Below are 25,000 nucleotides of genomic sequence, written 5' to 3' on the forward strand. Positions count from 1 at the left end.
TTTTTTGGCACACTCTTCCTTAGTTATTTAATACATTTATTGAATTTTGGTTTTATTTTACTTACCTTTTAAGAAAAGGGAGAAATTAAAGAAAAAAAATACTTACCCTTAAAAAAATATTAAAATACTTACCTTTTTCCTTTCCTATTTTTTGGAAAGCGCTTTTATTTCAAAAAAACTTTCTAAAATAAATAACTTTCCTATTTTTTGGAAAGCACTTTTAGTTCAAAAAACTTTCTAAAATAAATAACTTACCTTGATTTATGGAGCCGGGTTGGACGGAGGTGCGCTATGGCAGGGGTCGCCAGCGTGCCCATCGTCAACAACAAGGATTTCAGGGTTATGGGAGGTCGGTTGGGAGGAAGGACCGTGCTTTCCCTGTCTCGTATGGGAGGCAGGGTACATTCCCCTACCCTAACCCTAACCCTCTAACCCTAACCCTAGCCCTCTAACCCTAACCCTAACCCTAACCCTCTAACCCTAACCTAACCCTCTAACCCTAACCCTAACCCTAACCTAACCCTAACCCAACCCCAACCCTAACCCAACCCTAACCCTAACCCCTAACCCAACCCTAACCCCTAACCCTAACTAACCCTAACCCGTATGGGAGGCAGGGTACATTCCCCTACCCTAACCCCTAACCCTAACCCAACCCTAACCCTAACCCCCCCCTAACCCTAACCCTAACCTAACCCTAACCCCTAACCCTAACCCTAATCGTGACCCTAACCCTAACCCCTAATCCTACCCTAACCCTAAATCCTAACCCAATTATTAAATATTACGTCTGATATCAAGCTAATTTAATTTGGCATTTAGGGGGTTAAAATGGCCCCCTAACCCTAACCCCAACCCTAACCCTAACCCCTAACCCAACCCTAACTAACCCTAACCCGTATGGGAGGCAGGGTACATTCCCCTACCCTAACCCTAACCCCTAACCCTAACCCAACCCTAACCCTAACCCCCCCCTAACCCTAACCCCTAACCCTAACCCTAACCCCTAATCCTACCCTAACCCTAAATCCTAACCCAATTATTAAATATTACGTCTGATATCAAGCTAATTTAATTTGGCATTTAGGGGGTTAAAATGGCAGGGTTGAAAAAAGGAAAAACATCGCGTATATCGTTTTTTTTTTAAAAAGCGATGCCACAGCAGGCACTATATAAGGGACCATTTGCTTTTCAACCAGCGTATGGAACACATCGTCCACAGCCAATACAGCGAGCCAGCTTCTGGTTATTTAGTGTGCCCTACCTGAAGAAGACCCATAGGGGGTCGAAACGTCGTTTTTTGGCACACTCTTCCTTAGTTATTTAATACATTTATTGAATTTTGGTTTTATTTTACTTACCTTTTAAGAAAAGGGAGAAATTAAAGAAAAAAAAATACTTACCCTTAAAAAATATTAAAATACTTACCTTTTTCCTTTCCTATTTTCTGGAAAGCGCTTTTATTTCAAAAAACTTTCTAAAATAAATAACTTTCTTATTTTTTGGAAAGCACTTTTAGTTCAAAAAAACTTTCTAAAATAAATAACTTACCTTGATTTATGGAGCCGGGTTGGACGGAGGTGCGCTATGGCAGGGGTCGCCAGCGTGCCCATCGTCAACAACAAGGATTTCAGGGTTATGGGAGGTCGGTTGGGAGGAAGGACCGTGCTTTCCCTGTCTCGTATGGGAGGCAGGGTACATTCCCCTACCCTAACCCTAACCCCTAACCCTAACCCTAAGGATTCGCCGTTGCGGAAGGTGATGACGGTCCCCCCGCCTTGAGCATGTCAGTGCTGCAGCCTAAAAGTGTAAAAATGTCTCGCCCCATATGGTTGACAGGACAGTCGGGACCATAGAGGAACATGTGGCTGAAAGATTGTGCTCCTATTCGAACATCCAATGGGGCAGTTTGTTGCATGTACAGTTCGTTCCACTCCCCTTACTGGCACCTGCTCCGATGACAATTGTGGATCAGTTCCATGTTGCAGCGCAGAACATGTCGCACCCGTATCCACGAGTAACAGTTTTTCAACACCATCCATCATAGGAAGGAGGGGCTCAGCCAGGTTCCCTCTAGCACCAGCCGGGCCCCTCCACGGACACGTTCCCTGTCTCCGAGGCGGGCCCAGCCTGGGCCCGTCCCCCCGTGAGTCTCTCGGACCCCCTCTCACGGGACCCCTCCGAACACTGCACTCCCCTGCCCAGTGTCCGAACCCACCGCAGCAGTTACACCTGTCACCCGGACGTGGGCCTCCTCGTCCTCCCCGTCGCCCCCCCACGGTTTTGTCCCCATTGATTGTTTGGGGGTGGGACCTGCTGCATCACATCCTGGAGGGCCGCCATTAGTGAGGCCTGAGTTACAGGCTTCTCACCTCCTGGGTTCTGTTTACCTGTTCTAAGAGAACATAAGATAAGATAAAACTCATTGATCCTACATTGGGGAAATTCACATGTTAGAGAAGTACAGTACAGTCCAGTTCTAAAGGAAAGTTAAAAAAAAAACCTCTTATGTACATTCCTATGTACACCATACATTGTATACACTTCCGACTGAGACTAGTGCAAAAAGATGCATGGGGAAAGTATAAAACACACTAAAACATGAAATCACGCTCGGAACTACTGTAACAACGTGCGGCGCCATCCTAGAAATCTTCTAGCTGAATCTGCATTAAGCTGTTAGCCGATGCTTGTTGTGATAAGGAATATTCTGCAGAGCCTGTCTGACTGACCATCAGTTGGTGTTGTTATGCTAAGCTAGTTCAGGTCTTATCCTGCTCAATTGTGACAGTTTAATCCAAACCTCAATAAACAGTGCATTCCCCAGGGGGAAAAATAAAGCATTGATCCTACAGACACTTTAATAACCCATCCCCTGTTCCACATGATCACACAGTGGCTAGGGGGGGATGATGACGATGGAATCTTCGTGTTCCGCCCCATCCAGATTAAAGGGCAGACCTTTGGTCCTTTACGGTGCTAAATTGTGGAATTTACAAGTTCACTTTTCTCTGTTAAGACTCTTCTGATTGAGGGAAGAAAATATTCAGCTCTTCAGCAACGACCCCCCCCCCCCCCCCACACACACACACACACACACAACTTATTGATGCTTGGTCAGGAACCAGAGAAGGTCCTAAACGGGGGAAAGCTGCCCGTTCAGTCAGCAGATTCCTCAGACCCAAATCTATCATCACTTCCCATCTTCACATTAAGGATTTTCTCTTTGATCATGGCCTCCAGCTTGACTTTTTGTATGACAAAGAGTACTGGTCAAGTTTAGAAAAAAAAAGTTAATTTCTTTTCTAATTCAAATTAATTTGCTGCCTCATCCAGAGAAAATATGTATTTGTTTTCAGTTAAAAGCCCTCTTTAACAATACGGCAACTCGGAAGGAAAGAAAACTCCTCTTCTGCTATTTTTCACTGGGTGAGACAAAGGATGGAATGAAAAATGAAATAAAAGAGTAGAAGAGGTGGGAATTAGACCATGTGAGGCTGGAGGATGTAGCATCTCTGATGAAGGGGTCCCTGCGACACAAATACCGTAATTATATTTACCGAGTTACTACTGCCTGTAACTGCAGTAGCCTGAGCAACTGGCTAACTTTAGCATCGCCAGCATTCTTGCGGCCTTTTCAAACATTTACTTTATATTTATCCGACACTAAATCAGCAGAACTCCAGCACTCCCTACATGACAGCACCACAACAGCTAAACTTCAATGTTTTAAATGAATCATTTAGAGAAGAAGTAAACACTTTTTTACAATCAATACAATCTAATGTTGCTGCATGATCGATGCAGCAGTAGCACAAGGCGACATGCTTGCTGGGTAACTGCAGCTGGAGGTCAACGTAATGGCGACCAGACAGGCCTAAAACACGGATGTTAACCTGGCGCCGTCAACAACAATCAGCCTTTCCTGCTTGTCCTACTGTAACTATGTAGGTTTATGTCTGTTTATGGGGCAGTTTGCTGATCGAAGGGCCATGACCCTGACCCTAAACCGTCAGTCGCTGGTCACCGTGATTAGATCTGCTCGTTGTCTGTTGTTGTCTGCACTCAGAGGAACCGACCAGCTCTCCTCATATGTAAAATGCTTCCATTCAGATGACCCAAACCCTAACCTAACCCTCTAACCCTAACCCTCTAACCCTAACCTAACCCTCTAACCCTAACCCTCTAACCCTAACCCTAACCCTCTAACCCTAACCCTCTAACCCTCTAACCCTAACCCTCTAACCCTAACCTAACCCTCTAACCCTAACCCTCTAACCCTAACCTAACCCTCTAACCCTAACCCTCTAACCCTAACCTAACCCTCTAACCCTAACCCTCTAACCCTAACCCTAACCCTCAAACCCTAACCTAACCCTCTAACCCTAACCCTCTAACCCTAACCTAACCCTCTAACCCTAACCCTCTAACCCTAACCTAACCCTCTAACCCTAACCCTCTAACCCTAACCCTCTAACCCTAACCTAACCCTCTAACCCTAACCCTCTAACCCTAACCTAACCCTCTAACCCTAACCTAACCCTCTAACCCTAACCCTCTAACCCTAACCCTAACCCTCTAACCCTAACCTAACCCTCTAACCCTAACCCTCTAACCCTAACCTAACCCTAACCTAACCCTCTAACCCTAACCCTCTAACCCTAACCAGACAATAAATTAAAAAACAAAACCAATTAAATGAGGACATCTAGAAATACCAGATTTATTGTGGTAATTTTTTTTGAATATAATTGAAATCTTGTATATTTCAAACAATATAGAGGTTGTACATATATTATTGTTGTTCTGTGGTTAGTGTTCATCATTTTCTAGTTGCAGTTCCTCAGATACACCAGTCTCTGTGGTTGGACCTTCTCTCGACACAAAGGGCATTGGGCCTGTGAAAACACAACATTAACATTTTCAAAGTTGAAGGGTCAGGGTTAGGGTTAGGGTCAGGATCAGGGTTAGGGCCAGGCCTTCTTATACTCATGTGGGTTAGGGTCAGGATCAGGGTTAGGGTCAGGATCAGGGTTAGGGTTAAGGTTAGGGTCAGGATCAGGGTCAGGGTTAAGGTTAGGGTCAGGATCAGGGTTATGGTTATGGTTATGGTTAGGGTCAGGATCAGGATCAGGGTTATGCATTTCATTTAGAACACCCTGGCCAGAACGCTAAAAGTGCCAACACACTATAAAGTTGATCTGTGTTCCGTCTCTGCAGTGACAATTTTAGGGAGGTGCAGGTGGCATTTCTGTGGCAGTTGCACATGATGCCACACAGATACAGAAGTATAACGAAGCCATTAGTCCTATATCACAGGGGTGCAATCAGGCAGGACGTCTGTACTACCAGGTAGGTGATGCTTTCACTTAGAAGGTATTAACATTTTTTATCTATTGCTTAAAAGCCCTAAATGGATGAATACTTAATATCAGTTCATATTTGATGAGCACTGGTACAGTCAGTATTTAAAACTCGTGCTACCCATAACTGACCTTCGTGTTGCACCACTCTGTAATACAATCCCAGCAGAATACGTGACCACAAGGGGTGGATGTTGGATTTCTGCGGCCTTCCAAGCAAAGGATGCAGCGGGAAACTCTGCAAGTGGAGTCGGGTTTATGTTGAGTACTGTAAGAAAGACAAAGGGAAAAACCATTTCAAATTGTTTTTTGTGAATGTTAAAACTTCTTTGGATGGTGTTCAGCCATCAGCAGGGCTGTATCTGACTGTGACCCTCCTAGTTCACTACCTCAGCTTCCTGGAGAACCCCAAATTCTCACTGGCTCTTTGCTTCAGTCTGTAGCTTCTGAACTGGAGGCAAACACTGATGAGCAGCTGGACCATGGACGCCATTCCTAGCAGTCTGTAACTGGTTCTGATTGGACCGTCAAAATGACTGTTCCACCCCATGACACGCAACTGGTTCGCACACACACACATTAAAGAGACTTAACACAATAACTAAAATCGATATCAAAAGGCATCCAAATTCTCTGTACAATGCAAAAAAGAAACTGACGCTATAGGACACACATATTTTTGGTGAATCAGTCAAGCTCATGTTGTCTGTTAAGTGTTGGTTAAAATATTAGCGGTGTATTGTAATTATTCACGTATTATATATTTCACAGTTTGGAACCAAGACATGTTAGCCTTAGAGACAATTCTGATAGCTGAATAAATTCCACACATTCCAAAACATCTTATTAAATATATGAAGAGCATCTCATTAAAACCCACCATGATACAAAAAATGTATCACTTTAGAAATAAGAGGCCTTTAGGGTTAGTTACTAAATGCTCATGGTAGACATGGAACTAGACAGATCCACCATGAGCTAAACTACATAAGAGGGCATTAGGGTTAGCGCCATCTAAAATTACTTTACTTGACAGATTATGCACATCTAAAGAAATAAAAAACAAATGCCAAAAATGTTATAGTAAAAAAAGGTAATGAAAAGGCACATAGATTATATGGAACATGTATAAATCCTGTTAGGTATGGGGAGTAAACCATTTTAAACATGTATAACTCTTTGTTTACTTTTTATTGTCCAGAATTGACTGCCTAAAGTCAAATTATATATAAATACATATATCTATATCTAAAGTCATATTCAAACATAACCAGCCCACTGACAACTTGCTTAAAATGGATGCGATTCTACGTTATTTCAAACTTTGTGAAATTACAGCTAAAATTCTTTGTGACAATTATAAATTATTTCATTACATTTTGTGGCAGTACAGAAGCAAATTGTCCTTAGGAGCCAAATTTATAATGAATCAGAGAACATATGAATGAATTAGAATAATTAAAAAAAATGTAACTTTAGTATAAAAAAGCCAAAAGCACATACATAAGTGATACCAGCCGTCCTCTTAGACAGATAGTAAAAGGATCCAAAGATGTAGAAAAGAGCTAGATGAAGGCGATGCAGCAGACCAAGCCTCTGCTGGAGTCTAAAGACAGTTGGGAGACAAATTCTCCTCTGAGGATCTGACATTAGTCCCAGCACTTTCTGGATACATCTGGTCAGCCAGGACTCCAAGCTCCACCAGACAGACACCGTCTGCAGGTGACCACGACTCTCTGGACCACCTTCAAGCTGATTCTCTAGACACACCAATACCTTCTCCAGCAGGTAAGGAAAGAAGACATGGCAAAAGATAAAGAGGCTTCTTCTGGATTGAGAGGGAATTTGACGTTTTGTGGGATCCACCTGGATAATGTGGACATATTCTTCACCCAGAGTTTGATATGCTAAAGAGAACAGACATACAAAACAGATATAAATCACAAGCAAGAAACTAAAAAATGAACACAAAAAAGACAAAAATTAAGAATTTGGTTTTTCTGGTAATTACTACCTGAGAAAGTTGTTAAACTGAAGTATGATAGATCTGAGAACAGTTCTATCTCTCTCCTCCAGATCAGCCAAGTCTTTGAACCTAAATACAAAGTAAAGAGCAAAGTTAAAGAACATAGCAACTGTTTAGGATTTCAGATTCAGCTTTTTAAATATTAACAATGCAATGTTTATGACAGTTAAACTAAACTGAATTGTCAAGATCGGGAGTCAATGTGGCCTTTACAAATATATACCTCATAACAATCTATACATCTACCAAATGTAGACTTCTGTGTGCCTCTGCAACACAAGGGGCTCAGGTTCCAAGGAGCTGTAGGGTTAGGGGGTTAGGGTTAGGTAGGGTTAGGTAACCCTAATGAAGGGTTACAGTTAGGTAACCCTAATGAAGGGATCAGGGTTAGGTAACCCTAATGAAGGGTTAGGGTTAGGTAACCCTAATGAAGGGATCAGGGTTAGGTAACCCTAATGAAGGGTTAGGGTTAGCTAACCCTAATGGAGGGTTAGAGTTAGGTAACACTAATCAAGGGTTAGGTAACCCTAATGAAGGGTTAGGGTTAGGTAACACTAATGGGTTAGGGTTAGGTAACCCTAATGGAGGGTTTGGGTTAGGTAACCCTAATGAAGGGTTAGGTAACCGTAATGAAGGGTTAGGGTTAGGTAACACTAATGAAGGGTTAGGGTTAGGTAACCCTAATGGAGGGTTTGGGTTAGGTAACCCTAATGAAGGGTTAGGTAACCCTAATGAAGGGTTAGGGTTAGGTAACACTAATGAAGCACACACCAAAACGAGCACCTTGATGATGTTGGTGTGGAGTCTCAAAGTCAAGAAATCCCAGAAAAACTCAAACAGCCTCATTTACTTACCGCTGTTGACACACTTACAATTATATTTTAGCTGGAAATATTTTTAAAATTGTAGAAACTGTAAAAATTCTGAAATGTATATACTTGCAGTATAAACGCTAAACTATAATTGCAATAGTGCCAACACTGGTAATTAAACTCCCGCTCTGGAGGGAGGCCCGAGCCACCTCGACTCACCCTAACCCTCTAACCCCAACCTAACCCTCTAACCCTAACCCTCTAACCCTTACCCTAACCTAACCCTCTAACCCTAACCCTCTAACCCTAACCTAACCCTCTAACCCCAACCTAACCCTCTAGCCCTAACCCTTACCCTAACCTAACCCTCTAACCCTCTAACCCCAACCTAACCCTCTAACCCTAACCTAACCCTCTAACCCTAACCCTCTAACCCTAACCTAACCCTCTAACCCTAACCCTCTAACCCTATAACCCCAACCTAACTCTCTAACCCTAACCCTCTAACCCCAACCTAACCCTAACCTAACCCTCTAACCCTAACCCTCTAACCCTAACCTAACCCTAACCTAACCCTCTAACCCTAACCCTCTAACCCTAACCTAACCCTCTAACCCTAACCCTCTAACCCTAACCTAACCCTCTAACCCTAACCTAACCCTAACCCTCTAACCCCAACCTAACCCTCTAACCCTAACCTAACCCTCTAACCCTAACCTAACCCTCTAAACCTAACCCTCTAACCCTAACCCTCTAACCCTAACCCTCTAACCCTAACCTAACCCTAACCCTCTAACCCTAACCTAACCCTCTAACCCTAACCTAACCCTCTAACCCTAACCCTCTAACCCCAACCTAACCCTAACCCTCTAACCCTAACCCCAACCTAACCCTCTAACCCTAACCCTCTAACCCCAACCTAACCCTCTAACCCTAACCCTCTAACCCTAACCTAACCCTCTAACCCTAACCTAACCCTCTAACCCTAACCCTCTAACCCTAACCTAACCCTCTAACCCCAACCTAACCCTACCCTAACCCTCTAACCCTAACCCCAACCTAACCCTACCCTAACCCTCTAACCCTAACCCTAACCCTAACCCTAACCCTAACCCCAACCTAACCCTCTAACCCTAACCCTCTAACCCCAACCTAACCCTGACCTAACCCTAACTCTCTAACCCTAACCCTCTAACCCTAACCCTCTAACCCTAACTCTCTAACCCTCTAACCCTAACTCTCTAACCCTAACCCTCTAACCCTAACCCTCTAACCCTCTAACCCTAACTCTCTAACCCTCTAACCCTAACCCTCTAACTCTCTAACCCTCTAACCCTCTAACCCTAACCTCTAACCCTAACTCTCTAACCCTCTAACCCTAACCCTCTAACCCTAACTCTCTAACCCTCTAACCCTAACTCTCTAACCCTAACCCTCTAACCCTAACCCTCTAACCCTCTAACCCTAACCCTCTAACCCTAACCCTCTAACCCTCTAACCCTAACCCTCTAACCCTAACCTCTAACCCTAACTCTCTAACCCTCTAACCCTAACCCTAGCCCACCATCACGCAGATGAAACTCATTTTGGCTGCCTGTCTCATGCTTCTTGTTCTTTTGGACACAACTTAAAGTTCTTGACCATAGATGAGGGTAGAAAGGGAGACTGCCCAGTAAATTGAGAGCTTTGCCTTTTAGATCAGCTCCTTCTTTACCACAAAAGACTGTCACAAGGACCGCATTACTGGAGGCCTCTTCACAATAATACAATTTTACTGTCAAATGTACTCCAATTATATATATATTTTATGAGTCTTCTCCGAAAACACAAACTAACATCCAGAACACACAGAGCACAACAGGACTGAGACAAATGTCACATATCCTTGGAGCAAGATCGCAGGTTGGAGCTTTTTAAACTTCTTTCATCTTGAATAAGGGACTACAAGACAGAAGCCAGAAAATCAACATTTAAAAACTGAGATGAGTCAGAATAGATGGATGTTCTACTGCAGGTTGACCTTTGTTAGATTCCTGAGCAGATGGGTAGTAAATAAAACAGTACGACCACAACTACGAGCTGATGAAGACAGTTACACTCTTAATGGTAACAGACAATACTGTATATTATATTTGCATCTAAAGGAAAGGAGGCTTTGCTACTAAAGCTGCTGCCCCACGATCCGGGCCCAGACAGGTAGGATACAGGACAAAGGTTGGATAGAGGCCACAGTTCATTTGTACTACTGTACTTTTCAGTTTAGTAAAGTGGTAGGGTTGAAATTGTATTGCCTATGTTTCTGGAGCTTTTAGGCACGACCTGGGTCAGTTGCATTCGTTCTGCAAACATCATAGTAGCAAGAAATATTGGAGCTTCAAGAAAAACATTGAGGGACAAGAAGGAACTCTGCTGAACAATCCCTGATCAATCTGGCTTCACTCCTAATTTCCACTGTGCATGCAGATATGTGAAAGAGGCCTAACTATAATGCAGTGTCAAGGAAGAATAACAAAATGTAGAAAAGCGTATGTAGATTAAAACATTTATCTTTGGGATCATTTACCAGTTTTGTATTATCTTTATTTGAATTTTCTACAGCACACAGTAGATTCAAAACCATTTCTAACTACACCAGATTTAAGAAGTAAAAGGATGCAGAAAAGAACACTGTACTAAACTTATAAACGACGTAACAAATGATAATATTCTTATGCTGTAAGGTTAAGTGCTCTGATAGTGTCTCAGACTCACCAGCGACAGATTGGAAAGCTTCGTTTACATTGTTCTTAATGAGACTTCGATAATGTTCATCCTTTTGACTTGAACGGACAAGTTGCGCCTGGTTTGCTGGAATGAGGGACATCAGAAATGTCTCCAGATGATAAAATTAGATAATCAATTCTGTATAAACTCAGGAAAACGAATTGTAAACGGATACTAAACTAAGCTAGCGCGTCCTTTCAGAACACTTCCTGGAGTTCGTCTCGCCTCTTCTCTTCTTCTACGTTTGTTTTTGTTGCATCTAGTTGAAACGTTTACAGCGCCACCTAGCGACTGGAAATATGCACGTGTCAGATAATTTTTCTGCCTTTGGGCGTGATGCAGGGTAGAAAAACAATACTACGCTCAATTACATTCACAGCTAATTCCATTATCTTTTATGTTGTTGACTTTTCCATATCACCCTTTTTTTATGAGAACATTTAAATTCACATCCTCACCTTAACAATGCTGACTTAATTTAGGACTTATTTAGACTTTCGGTGCAGTGGTAGCTCAGTCTGTTGGGAACTGGTCTGAGAAGCAGAGGATTCTTAGTTTGAGCCCCAGTGCGGACAAAACATGTTCTGGTAGTAGGGGAAGGTGCCAGGGCACTTCCAAGGTACCATTAAGCAAGGTACCAAACCCACAAATGCTTATATAGGGCCCTGCGATGAACTAGCAAGTCATCCAGGAGTGCACCCGCCGTTGTCCATTGTGTACCCTTCCCATGACCCCCATAGGAATAAAGAGGTTAAGAAGACAAGAGAAAACTTCTTTCGATTAACAATCATGAATTTGAATATTTGTTTATCAATGTTTACATACAAAAAATATATTTTCAATCATTTTGTGAATTTCCCCGATGTGGGATAAATAAAGTTTATCCTTATCCTTCAATCCAATTTTCCAATAAAGTTTAACAAACAAGTTGTATTCAAAAATTCTAAGGTTAACAGTCAAACACCAAGGTGGTTAGAATTTCTTACCGGCCTTGACTTTATTTTAATGAGCTGCCCCTTTAACAAATGCTGCAATGTGGTCCACAGTGCAAGTTGCTACAAGGCAAGGGTGTGTGTGAGGAGGGTAACTCATTCAAAGCTGTGCTGTGATGAGCATGAAAAGCTGCTAAACCAGTTTCTTTGTGTTCTCAACATGGCTCACCAAGACAACCAGGTGTGTTACAATGTCCCATTATTAGCTCACTTGTGTCTTTTTCATCGCACCCGTTATATCGACCCTTGGACAGTGTCTATTACCATGTACCGGGAAGTTTATCTTCACTTTTTGTAAGGGCAGGAATGGATTTTTGTCTTCCTTTAATCTGAAAATGAAGAGCTACATGTTTGCAAAAGTGGAGGATGTCGGAGGAAAGACGAAGCAGTGCATGGACTGGAGAAAATGAAATGAGTCTCTGATTTTATCAGGTAGGGGACACATTTTGCATGGTTATAAATAATACATGCTTTATAAACTGCTGCTGTAAACAGCTGAAAAAAGTTTCAGCATTCAAAGACATCAGCACCAACATCAGCTGATAATATTAGGAGATCAGAGCATCTGCACATTGTGAGAGTCCTGACCTTGATTGTTCATCATTAGTCAAAATCTCTAGAAATGTACCTGGGGCCGAGTGTAACATGGATGATAATCAAAATAAACCAATAACAGCACTTAGATACAGAGTACAGATTATGGTTTGAACAATGCATGACTGAGACTAATGAATGGAAAGGACACATTACTTCCTATTTCACTCATAGTAGCCTCATGGCACAGGTGGCAAAAACGTGCAATGGTGAATCGTGTGCAGAAACCCAACTTGAACCAGTTCTCTTCAATGGAGGGGACGTAGAGTCCTCGGAAGGAGAAAAGACACAAGATTAATCCTGGAAAAACTGGAATAACAAGAAGTAAAATCTAGGGACGCTCAATTACAAACAACACAGACGAAACGATCTGACACTGATGGGCTGCTGTTGGCTGCTAAAAAAGGCTCCCAATCAAACGGATTAGCTGCAGGTGATGCAGCAGATGCTCAGGAACCACTGGGCCAATGTACGGGCCAGATAAGAATGTTGTGCTCAGTCTGTCCTGGTCTAGTGTGGGTTGACTTTTTAAGGGATCTTCACATATCTGCTCTGGTTGTAACCCATGGGCAGGGATCCTGGGCCTGTGGAGAAACTCTTGTAGCGTGTTCAGTTCATCTTGGAGGAAGGATGACACATTTTTACCAAAGTCTGCCAGTCCTCTGTGGTCTTGGATGGTTATTAGTCTACAATATATGTTCCTAAGATTGAAGCTCCTCCACTCCTAATCATCTGATTTATAAGTGCTAGTGTGAGATTTGCATTTAGCTTTGATTTATCCAGGGTTTCAGGTTTGGGAATCTCCGTATGGTTACCCAATGTCTGATGTCATGCATGCATTTGCCAATGTCTGAGGTTGATTGGTGGTTTCATGTAGGGCAGCTGATGTGCTGGGTTAGGGTTAGGGCTGGGGTTGGTGCTCCTTTGGTTAGGGTTAGGGCTGGGGTTAGGGTTAGGGTTAGGGTTAGGGTTAGGGTTAGGGTCGGGGTTAGGGTTAGGGCTTGGGTTAGGGTTAGGGCTGGGGTTAGGGATAGGGTTAGGGCTGGGGTTAGTGTTAGGGATAGGGTTAGGGTTGGTGCTCCTTTGGCAGGGTTAGGGATAGGGTTAGGGATGGGTTAGTGTTAGTGTTAGTGTTAGGGATAGGGTTAGGGTTAGGGTTGGTGCACCTTTGGCAGGGTTAGGGATAGGGTTAGGGATGGGTTAAGGATAGGGTTAGGGTTAGGGCTGGGGTTAGGGATAGGGTTAGGGCTGGGGTTAGGGATAGGGTTAGGGCTGGGGTTAGTGTTAGTGTTAGTGTTAGGGATAGGGTTAGGGTTAGGGTTGGTGCTCCTTTGGCAGGGTTAGGGATAGGGTTAGGGATGGGTTTGGTTTAGGGTTAGGGCTGGGGTTGGGGTTGGTGCTCCTTTGGCAGGGTTAGGGTTGGGGCTGTGGTTAGGGCTGGGGTTGGGGTTGGTGCTCCTTTGGCAGGGTTAGGGCTGGGGTTAGGGCTGGGGTTGGTGCTCCTTTGGCAGGGTTAGGGCTGGGGTTAGGGTTAGGGCTGGGGTTGGGTTAGGGCTGGGGTTAGGGTTAGGGCTGGGGTTGGGTTGGGTTAGGGCTGGGGTTGGGTTAGAGCTGGGTTACGGTTAGGGCTGGGTTAGGGTTAGGGCTGGGTTAGGGTTAGGGCTGGGTTAGGGTTAGAGTTAGAGTTAGAGTTAGAGTTAGAGTTAGGGTTAGGGTTAGGGTTAGAGTTAGAGTTAGGGTTAGGGTTAGGGTTAGGGTTAGAGTTAGAGTTAGGGTTAGAGTTAGGGTTAGGGTTAGAGTTAGAGTTAGAGTTAGAGTTAGAGTTAGAGTTAGGGTTAGGGTTAGGGTTAGGGTTCGAGTTCGAGTTCGAGTTCGAGTTAGAGTTCGAGTTAGAGTTAGGGTTAGGGTTAGAGTTAGAGTTAGAGTTAGAGTTAAGGTTAGGGTTCGGGTTAGAGTTAGAGTTAGGGTTAGAGTTAGAGTTAGGGTTAGAGTTAGAGTTAGGGTTAGGGTTAGAGTTAGGGTTAGAGTTAGAGTTAGAGTTAGAGTTAGAGTTAAGGTTAGGGTTAGAGTTAGAGTTAGAGTTAGAGTTAGAGTTAGTGCTCCTTTGGCAGGGCTCAAGTTGGCTTTGTTAAAATGCTCATCCTCCATGGAACATTCTTCATCTAAGGCTCACACTTTCTCATGAATATAAAAATGGGCAAAATGAGTCAGATGTCCGTTGAAATTCATGTCAGGACATGCAACAAAGAAGCAGCCACAACTGTCCTATCTTTTTGTTTTGACAGCATTTCCTAGACAATTAATTAATGGAAAAAGATGCTGTTTAAAGGGAAGTATATCTAAGTAATGAATATGGTGCAGTTTTCAAAGGACTGAATGGGTCATGGTATGAATGGTACTGAAAACACAGCAGAACACGTATCTTCTGCTTGATATTGCTCTTTGATCATCTCCTTTTGAATAACGGAATGAACAAGTGACTGAGTGAATGAATGAATGGAACTCTTTCACATTCCTGGAAACTTACATACACATGTTGGTGATGACATGCTCAGACGTGTAGCCCAGAAACATTTCTCAAAATGTCCTACACACAACGTGCACGAACATTTCTTATGACTTGTGTCTCAAAAGGAATCTTTAAGAAAATTACAATTATGCAAACAGGACATTGAGTCAAAATGTATTTTTATTAGGGAATATTTAGATGTTTTTTTGGTGTGTGATGGTTTGTGATACATGCAGTTATGTCAATGTCATACAAGTTTCTTTGATCAATTAGTATTTTTAAGGTTAGCAAATGGAGAAGCAGAATAAGCACTTTTATTATTTTTTTGGCAGTTAAATATTGATGTTGGAGTAAAAGTTTTCCTTTATAACATTTTGAAGCAACCATAAAATCATAAATCATGTGTTGTTTTGAGGTCTAACAGAGATTCAACTGGTTATAAAAGAACTGGAAAATACCTCTCCGATGAGAGTCAAAACCTCGACCAGTTGACTTTCTGCTCGACTGTGAAGACAAACTAGAAGGAATGCACCTTCATGGAGAACCTCTTGTGATGTTTCTTTTGTTTTTCTTTCCTCAGGTTTGCCTCTGATATATTATTTCCCTTCACTGCTTCACATCTTGGTCCATTTGCAACAGGAGTGCTTCAATTTTACGAGGTGAAGGCCTTCTCCAGTATTATATTCTAATTTTGATTATTCCACTTCTACCAGCAACTTTTGGATGATTTTTGAGACTAAAATATATATTTTTGAAACTACATAATATTAAAAGCATTACACTAGAGCTCATATCATACAGACATTGTGTTGCTGGGGTGATTTCTTCTTTGTGGATTCTGTGGCTGGATGCTGATGGACCCCCCAGCCTGTCGCTGAAGTCACTGAGCGGCGTGATGACCAAAGGCAGCTCCTTGATAAACGCCACCGGCGGACGCTGCAGACATTTCCTGTCAGCAAGTGTCCTTAATGTTGGTAAGTGATCTTAATTAAACCTTGTTGGGATTGTTAGTGAAGGTTTGGTTTTTTGTTTGTTCATTTTTTAAAAATCTGACATTACTGTGTTATTGTTGAAATTAAAAACTCACATAAACACAGGAAGAGGTTTTTTCATTTTTTTTCTAATATAGCTCCAGAATAACTGACTCTGAATAACTAACCCTAACTAACCCTAACCCTAACCCAACCTGCACTCTCCAAATACATATATGTATGTCATTATTGGAAAATAATGAGAAAAGTTGAAATTTATTTAGAAATGGCTGTGAGGTTGACAAAAAAAAGGTCCGAGGGTTTTTCTTTTTTCTGTTTCCTGTTTCTCATTTACTTTGAACAGTTCTGTTCTTATTCCCTGATGGTTAGCATTCCAGAGGTCCGGTGAAAATGGTGGCTCAGTTCAGGAAGGCAGAAGTGATTAGTGGCAAAGGATCTTCGTTAAGAGTATCGCTGCTAAATCCTTTGTAATTAAAACATCATTGAAGAGTTTTCTTAAACTTCTTTGCAATGAATATCACTGCATGATAACAACACATTTACATGGGCCATTTACCACTCTGAATTAAATATGCAGTTTTGAAGAGGTGTGTTTGGATTTAAAGATTGGGAATTAATATTAAGAAGGTCAGGATGGAAAGAGTTCCAGAACCTGGGAACAGAGTAGCTGAAGAATTTGATCCTCATGATACTGAGATGGGCAGAAGGAACCGAGAAGGCGAATCTAAGAGAACAGGCTGGAATAGAATGTGAAGAAGATTGGACCGGGACAGAGAGGTGAGCTCCAGTTTAATTAATGTAATGTGAATAGTTTGGACTGGAAAAGTGTGAATTGATTGACAAATAGAGGTGGGTGTCGTTGCTGAACCAGTGGAAGTTATCAGGCACTATTGGCAAGGGGGGAAGGTGTATCATAAAGAACGTGGGACAGAGCTCTGGGGCAGCCTGTGGTGAATGGGGACAGGTTGGATTTAAATAATGTGGGTATTAACAGATTCTATCAGTTGGACCTGGCTGATGTCCCCTGGCTCGAATGACTGAATGCAGGCAAGAGGAATGGTAACAATTAATCCAGCCAATTTTGCAGTTATTTACCCAACTGATGTGAAGATTGTCAACTTGAAACCAGGTATGGACCGAGATCAGGACTGTGTGGCAGAATTTGTGAATAAAAATAATTTGCTAAAATTAAAATTAATGGTTGATTAAAATGAATTGGTTCTATGTGGCTAGCACAAAGGACCAGTGTATCTCCAACTAGTCAATCAATCCTGCTGATGGGGGGGGTAGAGAGGGAGGAGAGGAGAGGAGAGGAGAGGAGAGGAGAGGAGAGGAGAGGAGAGGAGAGGAGAGGAGAGGAGAAGGAGAGGAGAGGGAGAGGAGAGGAGAGGAGAGGGAGAGGGAGAAGGCCTCTGAGGACCTTGTAGGTCAAAAGAAGGGTTTTAAAAATTATTCTAAATTTAACGGGCAGCCAATGAAGAGACGCCAATACAGGAGTTATGTGATCTCTTTTGTCAATACTTTGGACACCCTGATAATAAAGAGTTACAGTAGTCCAGCCTTGAAGTAACAAATGCATGGACTAACTTTTCAGCATCATGCCGCGTCAGCAGCTTCCTGATCTTTGTGATGTTCCTCAGGTGAAAAAAGGCACTTCTAGAGACTAATTTAATGTGTGAGTTGAAGGAGAGATTTTGATCAAAAGTTACTCCTAGATTCCTCACAGAGAGACTAGATGTTAATGAGATACCATCTAGAGTGATCATGTGATCTAATCTATCCCTGAGAGGTTCAGGACCAAACACCATGACCTCAGTTTTTCCTGGGTTAAGGAGGAGGACATTTGAAGACATCCAGGACTTTATGTCTTTAAGACAGGTCTGGAGCTTCACTAACTTCTCTGTCTCCTCTGGTTTCATGGATAAATAAAGCTGAGTGTCATCAGCATAACAATGAACATTGATCCCATGCTGCCGAATAATGTTCCCTAAGGGAAGCATGTACAATGTGAAGAGGATTGGTCCAAGTCCAGAACCTTGTGGAACTCCATGGCTAACCCTACTGTATGAGGAGGGAACACCATGGACATGGGCAAACTGGTATCTATCAGATAAGTATGATCTAAACCAGTCTAGTGCTGTCCCTTTAATCCCAATCACATGTTCCAGTCTATGTAACAGGATGCTGTGATCAACTGGATCAAAAGCAGCACTGAGGTCCAGCAGAACCAGCATAGAGACCAGTCCATGATCGGAAGCTATGAGAAGATCATTAGTGACTTTAAGAAGTGCTGTTTCTGAGCTGTGATGAGCTCTAAAGCCTGACTGAAACATCTCAAACAGGCTGTTCCTCTGCAGGTGCTCCAGGAACTGGGTCACCACCACCTTCTCTAGAACTTTAGAGATAAAAGGAAGGTTGGATATCGGCCTATAATTTGCTAATACGTCAGGATCCAGTGATGGTTTTTTAAGCAACGGCTTAATCACTGCCACCTTGTAGGACCGGGGTACATAACCTGACACGAAAGAACCATTGATCTGGTCCAGGATAGAACTGCCTATCAGTGGTAGAACATCCTTCAACAGGTGTGTTGGGATGGGATCTAAAAGACACGTGGTGGTCTTGGATTTATGAATTTGCGATGACGCCTCAGAAAGATATATAGGGCTGAAGGAGTTTAAGGGCTCATTGGAGAACCTGTATGTTCCCACAGTCGGCACATCTGGTGATGGTCCAGTTGTTGGGATGGCCTGGTTAGCTTTCTCTCTGATAGCTAGAACTTTATCAGTGAAGAAGCTCATGAAGTCTTCACCACTAAGGGAAGAAGGGATACGTGGATCTAAAACACTGTGACTCTTGGTTAATTTGGCCACAGTGCTGAAAAGAAACCTGGGGTTGTTCTTATTTTCCTCAATCAAAGAAGAAAAATAAGCTGTTCTGGTCTGACAGGAGTGAGTTCTGAGGGAACACTGACACATGTTCTACCTCAACACCATAAGTCAGACTAGATCTAGGGTGTGGTTAAAGCTGTGAGTTGGTTGGTTTATCTGCTGGAGGAAACCAACTGACTCAAGTAATGAAATGAAGCCATTTCTAAAGCTGTCATTTATAACGTCCATATGGATATTAAAGTCTCCAATGATAATGACTTTGTCCATTCTAAGGACCAAGTCAGATAAGAAATTAGAGAACTCAGACAGGAACTCTGAATGTGGCCCAGCAGGGGGCCGATATACAACTACAAACAGAAGTGGCTTTTCTGTCCTCCAGTTCAGATGAGTGATGCCAAGAGTCAGGCTTTCAAATGAACTGAAGCCATGTTTTGGTCTGAGATTAATTAATAACTTGGAGTGATAGATTGCTGCCACTCCCCCTCCTCGACCAGTAACACGTGGAATATGATCATTAAGATGGGTAGGAGGAGTAGATTCATTTAAGCTCACATACTCCTCCTCCTGAAGCCAGGTCTCAGTAAGACAAAATAAATCAATGTGATGATCCGCTATCAGGTCGTGCACTAACAGGGATTTACACAAAAGAGATCTAATATTTAACAGTCCACACTTAATTGTGATATTAGTTTCTCCAACTTGTGCTTTAGTATTAATTTTAATAAGATTTTGGTGATTGACCGCTCCCCTGCTCTGTGCTTGGTGAACTTTTAACCGTGGAACAGAGACTACCTCTATAGTGTTAAATATGTTATTGTTGGTGGATGAGGGTTCTAAGGAAGCAGCAGAGAGGTGTGTAAGACTACAGCTCTGCATCCTGGTCTGGACCCTGGATTGTCAGGTCACTTTGGGTCTAATAAAATTAGCCAAGTTACTAGAAATGAGAGAGGCACCATCCCGTGTGGGATGGACACCGTCTCTCCTAATCAGACCAGGTTTTCCCCAAAAAGTGCTCCAATTGTCTATAAAGGCCACCTGGTTATCGGGGCACCACCGTGACAGCCAGTGACGGAGCGACAACATGTGGCTAAACATCTCATCGCTGGCCAGATTGGGGAGGGGACCAGAGAATGCTACGGAGTCCCACATCGTTTTTGCGTAGTTGCACACCGACTCTGTTAATTTTGGTGACCTCCGACTGACGAAGCCGGGTGTAGTTGGCTCCGACGTGAATAATAACTTTACCAAATTTACATTTACGTCTCGCCAGCAGCTTTAAATTTGCTTCTATGTCGCCCGCTCTGGCCCCCGGAATGCACCTAACTATGGTCGCTGGAGTCGACTTCACGTAGCGCAAAACAGAGTCGCCAATTACCAGGGTCGGTTTCCCAGCGGGTGTGTCGCCGAGTGGGGAAAAGCAGTTAGCCACGGGAAGCGGGTGGTGGGGCAGCGTGGGCCTTTGGTTTGGACTACGCTTCCTACGAAAACACTGGAGAGTCATGTAGAACACAGAAGACAATCTGGCAGGAGGCAGCGTAGCGCAGGGAACTAAAAGGGCTCCTGATTACTGATTGGCCCCAGGTGCACGGAGTGAGCGAGGACACATGGGCGGGTTCGCCCGCAGCTGTGACACTCATGTTCACACAATGGGATGAATTCCAGCTCATAAGTTATTTCTTATGGAAGAAACAATTCTTTTTATATATCTGTTGTGCAGAATTTCATAAAATGTCACAGGCAGTTGCTAGAGAATGATTCCTACAGAATGTTCACGACAATTTAATCTGCAAACTGTAGAAAAACACTCCTTCAGGTTAGGGTTAGCGCAGAATAGCATGTCAAGACAGCCTCCTCAACTGCCTTCCCAGTTGCCTTGTTGAACCCTAGACTATGAGAGAAGAGAAAGCTCTGACACAGCTGCGATCAAAGTCAAGATTTGTATTTTACATGAGAATATGATACGATAATGATATCATATAATAATGATACCTTTAGCATGTGTATTATTCACACACAGCTGGTGTTCATGGCAACCACATTGCGCAGGGGGTGGGGGGTGGGTTGGAGTGAGCAAAATTAGGTTAGCAAGCACATAGGAGAGTAGTGGAGAGCGAGAGAGAGACGGAGGTAGGGTGAGCTACCACGTCTCTTCCCATGAGCTGCTTTAACGATTCAGCATCAGCAGAATGGCGCTGCTCCCTCAGAGATTCAGTATGTAACATTTTTACTGCTTATATATGCTGCTGTTTATTACAAATCCAATATTATTTAATTGAGGAGTTTTGGTTTTACACTGCTGCTGGTTCTGTTGATTTGTTCTGTGGTTTTAATTGGAGGTTAGATGGCGTTTCACATGTGATAAGATAAATGTATTGATTACAGATGAAATTGTCTTGCTGACTACGACGGACACCAGGTCACTGTTTGAAGTATTTATTTATTATGTGGATAGATTTTGTTGAAAGAATTCACACATTATTTAAATTCTAGAAATTGCATTTAATTAACATCCATGAAGGCACTTTAAAATACTGTTGAACCAAAAACCTCTCAGGTTACCATTCCCGTCATTATTTGGTCTCCTGCATTGATCGATTGGTTTCTTCATTGAACAACATTTGACTCGATTCTGATATCCTGAATAAAGATTCTTTATCTGACTTTCATGAATGTCACAATTATCTTTGAATCCCAAGTACAGGTCATAATGAAGAAGTTAATGTACTCTAGGTTTATTTTACAATTGACAAAATGGAAAATCATTTGATAAAATTTCTGAATAATGAAGCTCTCTGGATAAACATTCAAGTTATGAGTTTTTACTATATGCTATATGCTAACCCTAACCCTAACCCTAGAAAGTTAATCTGACTGATCTCATTTGTAGACCCTTGAACTGGGTCAGGAGAAACCAAAAAACTTTAATGGAAAAAGAAAAAACCTGAAGGAGAGCCACAGATGAGAGATCCCTCTCTGTGGGTGGACAGATGTGCAACCAATATATAGAAAACATCGTTATCTCATTTTGTCTGAGGCCAGCCGAGAGTCATAGTCTCTCCAGCAACACCCACCCACTCTGGGTCTTCCTTGGGGCCTCTTCTGAGCAGGACATGCCGGGAACACCTTCCTAGGGGGCATCTGAAACTAGTGCCCAAGCCACCTCAGCTGGCTCCTTCTGATGTGGAGGAATAAGTGAGTTTCCCACCCTCTCTCTTAGGGAGCTCAATGCCATCCTGGGGAGGAACCTCATTCCAGCTGCTTGTATCTGCAATCTTCTCAATTTGGTCACTACCCCTAACCCTAACCCTACCCAATGTTCTTGACCATAGCTGAGAGTGAAAGAGAGGACTGACCAGTAAATTGAGAGCTTTGCTTTTTGACTCGACTCTTCCTTGACCACAAGAGTCCCGTACACCGAGTGCAGTACAGTGGAGGCTGCGCTGATTCGCTTGTCAATCTCACACTAGATCTTTCACTGACTTGTGAACAAGACCCCAAGATACTTGATCTCTCCACCTCCACTTGAGGCAGGACCCCAACCCTGAGATGGAAAGCCAGTGCATGGGCCCTGCTGCATCTTCAGATGTCCTCAAATAGAGCTCTGGGCCACTGTACTTTGAGAATCAGCAAGAATAGAGAACACAAGAAAGTATCTGGCAGTAATATCCACATTTAAATGTATAGATACATTTTAAAGGTTGCGGAGGGGGAGAGAGAGGTGCACGGTCATTATAGGAGCAACCAGCCGTCTGAGCTCATTGCAGCATAGCTGAGAACATTTCTACACTCACTTTAACCATAAGCACTGTCAAAAAGCAAGTTTTTAAGTCTAATTTTAAACACTGACACTGTATCTGCCTCCCAGATCCAGACTGGGACCTGGTTTCAGAGAGCTGGGGCTTGATAGAAGTCTTTGACTACTTTTGGAAACCCTAGGAACTACAAGTAAGCTTGTGCTTTGAGAGCATATAGAGTTATAAGTTCACTTAAATAGGAGGGTACAAGACCACAGACTCATATGTGAGGAGGAGGATTTTCCAAATTTTACAGTGAGCCAGGGAGCCACTTTTACAGGGTGTAGATCCAATACTGGATTAATGTGATCTTGTTTCCCCTGAGCAGCAACATTGGAGACCAGCTGTAGAGCCTTTACAGTCTGATAGAGGTGAAATACGTTTATCCAGCCTGGAAGAAATAAATACAAGGACTGATGTTTCTGCATCACATTGCCGAAATTGTACCGGTGATAAAAGGCAAATCTTGAAATGTGCTTAATGTGGGTGTCAATGATGGAGTAAAACACCTTAGAAATGTGAAATGGAAGCATGTGTTGCCTTGCTTTATCCAGCTGTACACATCTTTAGTTCATGCCTCTGAAATACAGACAAAAATATCAGAATCAAAAAGTGGTCTTCTCACTTTAAGCTTTTTTTTAATGTCGTTTCAGTTTGACATTGCATTTACGTTTCCTATATGCATTAAGGGCCACAATACATATCAGCTTTGTCTCTCCCTGCTTTCTACAGTTTGCGTGTCGGTTTTTCTCCTTCTCACCATAACTCACATCTCTCTCTCTCTCTCTCTCTCTCTCACACACACACACACACACACACACACACACACAAATATATACAGTATGTATGCACACGTATATATCTTATTGGTGTTGTCACTGCATCAGTGACCTTAAACACCCCCCCCACACATCCAGCCCATCTTATAGAACTGGAGCTGCAGTGTTGTCCTTCTGCACATTTGATTTGAAGCAAAAAGAGGATTAATAATAGAACACCTATTATGTGGTCCACATATGTCAATATTGAAGTATAAAAGCACTCTGGGAGCCCTCACAGGATACAAAGAACCAAAATGATGTTAAATATTGAAGAGTAGAAAGGGGCTATGTTGATGCAGCGTGAGGTAGGAGCAACATCGGTCATAGTGAGGAAACACTTTGATTCTATATTCATCCGATCTCCACCTGATGTTTAATACTTTCTGTTCTAAATGTTGGGTTCTTTAACTGATATCTGTTTTTTCAACTGACTTCCTGTTTATTTTTCTTAGTCTGCAAACAGCCCAAAATAAGTTTCTCCAAAAGCCTTTTATGATCACTAGTCTTCAGAGCTGACCAGTAGTCTCATCATGCATGTGGAACCAACATGTGAAAATTAAAATCAAATCATAGCATCTTTTGTGGGGCGGGCCGAGGAGAGGTGGGGCGGGCCCAGGCGGGGCAGGCCGAGGAGAGGTGGGGCGGGCCAAGGAGAGGCGGGGCGGGCCCAGGCGGGGCAGGCCGAGGAGAGGCGGGCCGAGGAAGGGCGGAAAGAGGCGAAGCGGGCCGAGGAGAGGCGGGGCGGGCCCAGGCAGGGCGGGCCGAGGAGAGGCGGGCTGAGGCGGGGCGGAAAGAGTGGAGCAGGGGCAGGTAGAGTGGAGCAGGGGCAGGGAGAGTGGAGCAGGGGCAGGGAGAGTGGAGCAGGGGCAGGGTCAGTGGAGCAGAGGATTCATCTTGTCCTCCTTTTCTTCCTGTGACCTTCTCGTCTGATGGCTCAGACCATCCGTGTGTGACTGCTCAATGTTCTCAGCAGGGAATTGGTGAATAAAACATGATGATGCTCTTTGTGAATCACAGCAAGCAGCTTTGTTTCATGTTTTTTTTCCACATCTTGACGTTCTTTCCCGCTCCTTTTTATCACATTCCTTTCACCTCCTTCCTTTAGTTGCATCTCTCTCATTTTCTCTTTCTCTCTCTCTCATGTGTTGTCTCAGGTGATCGACGCACACACACACACACACACACACACACACACACACACCAAAAGCAGCGTGGTTGACTGAACTGAGCATGCTCATAAAGCCCCCTCCCCCTGTACAGTAACAGAGAGGGAGAAGAAACCAGAAGATGAAGATGTTAAAGTGAGGGAAGATGGATATTCTTGATTAGCTAATTCAATGAGAGACACCAAAAAAGCTGAACAGAAGGACAGTTCTTTTATGATGCTGATGATGATGAGGATGAAGATGAGGATGATGAAACATGCAGAGGATGAAACGTTTG

At 43.1% G+C, this 25,000-nt stretch overlaps 2 protein-coding genes across 6 annotated transcripts in view; one reads left to right on the forward strand and one right to left on the reverse strand.

The window, feature by feature from the left end:
* Positions 1-4,694: 4,694 nt before the first annotated feature.
* pex10 (peroxisomal biogenesis factor 10) lies at positions 4,695-11,211 on the reverse strand. Of its 2 annotated transcripts, XM_011620277.2 has the most exons (7): positions 10,953-11,211; positions 7,378-7,458; positions 7,230-7,270; positions 6,867-7,139; positions 5,753-5,922; positions 5,496-5,631; positions 4,695-4,898 (listed from the first exon to the last, which is right to left on the reverse strand). In XM_011620277.2, the coding sequence occupies exons 1-7, from the start codon at positions 11,062-11,064 to the stop codon at positions 4,830-4,832; spliced, it is 882 nt and encodes a 293-aa protein (XP_011618579.1). In that variant the 5' UTR covers positions 11,065-11,211; the 3' UTR covers positions 4,695-4,829. The 2 variants fall into 2 exon arrangements, with proteins under 2 accessions (XP_011618579.1, XP_011618578.1); XM_011620276.2 differs by having other exon boundaries at positions 6,867-7,270.
* A 748-nt stretch (positions 11,212-11,959) lies between these two features.
* plch2a (phospholipase C, eta 2a) overlaps positions 11,960-25,000 on the forward strand; it is a 50,434-nt gene continuing 37,393 nt past the window's right edge. Inside the window, exons 1-3 of one of the 4 annotated variants that reach the window (XM_029828214.1) lie at positions 11,960-12,388; positions 15,640-15,718; positions 15,927-16,033. In XM_029828214.1, the coding sequence (XP_029684074.1) occupies positions 15,955-16,033 (79 nt within the window). In that variant the 5' untranslated portion in view covers positions 11,960-12,388; positions 15,640-15,718; positions 15,927-15,954. Of the gene's footprint in view, positions 12,389-15,639; positions 16,034-21,040; positions 21,154-25,000 lie in introns of those variants that run through there. The other 3 variants (XM_029828215.1, XM_029828213.1, XM_029828216.1) reach the window with 3 other exon arrangements.

This window comes from Takifugu rubripes, chromosome 20, assembly GCF_901000725.2.
Source record: "Takifugu rubripes chromosome 20, fTakRub1.2, whole genome shotgun sequence".
Lineage (NCBI taxonomy): Eukaryota > Metazoa > Chordata > Actinopteri > Tetraodontiformes > Tetraodontidae > Takifugu > Takifugu rubripes.

Excerpts from the sequence above, each read along its gene's own strand:
- pex10 (XM_011620276.2), bottom strand. The coding sequence starts at position 11,064 with ATGTCCCTCATTCCAGCAAACCAGGCGCAACTTGTCCGTTCAAGTCAA. Across the intron at positions 7,271-7,377 it reads CAGTTTAACAACTTTCTCAG|CATATCAAACTCTGGGTGAA; the intron begins GTAGTAATTACC and ends TGTTCTCTTTAG. Across the intron at positions 5,632-5,752 it reads GGGTTCTCCAGGAAGCTGAG|TACTCAACATAAACCCGACT; the intron begins GTAGTGAACTAG and ends TCTTTCTTACAG.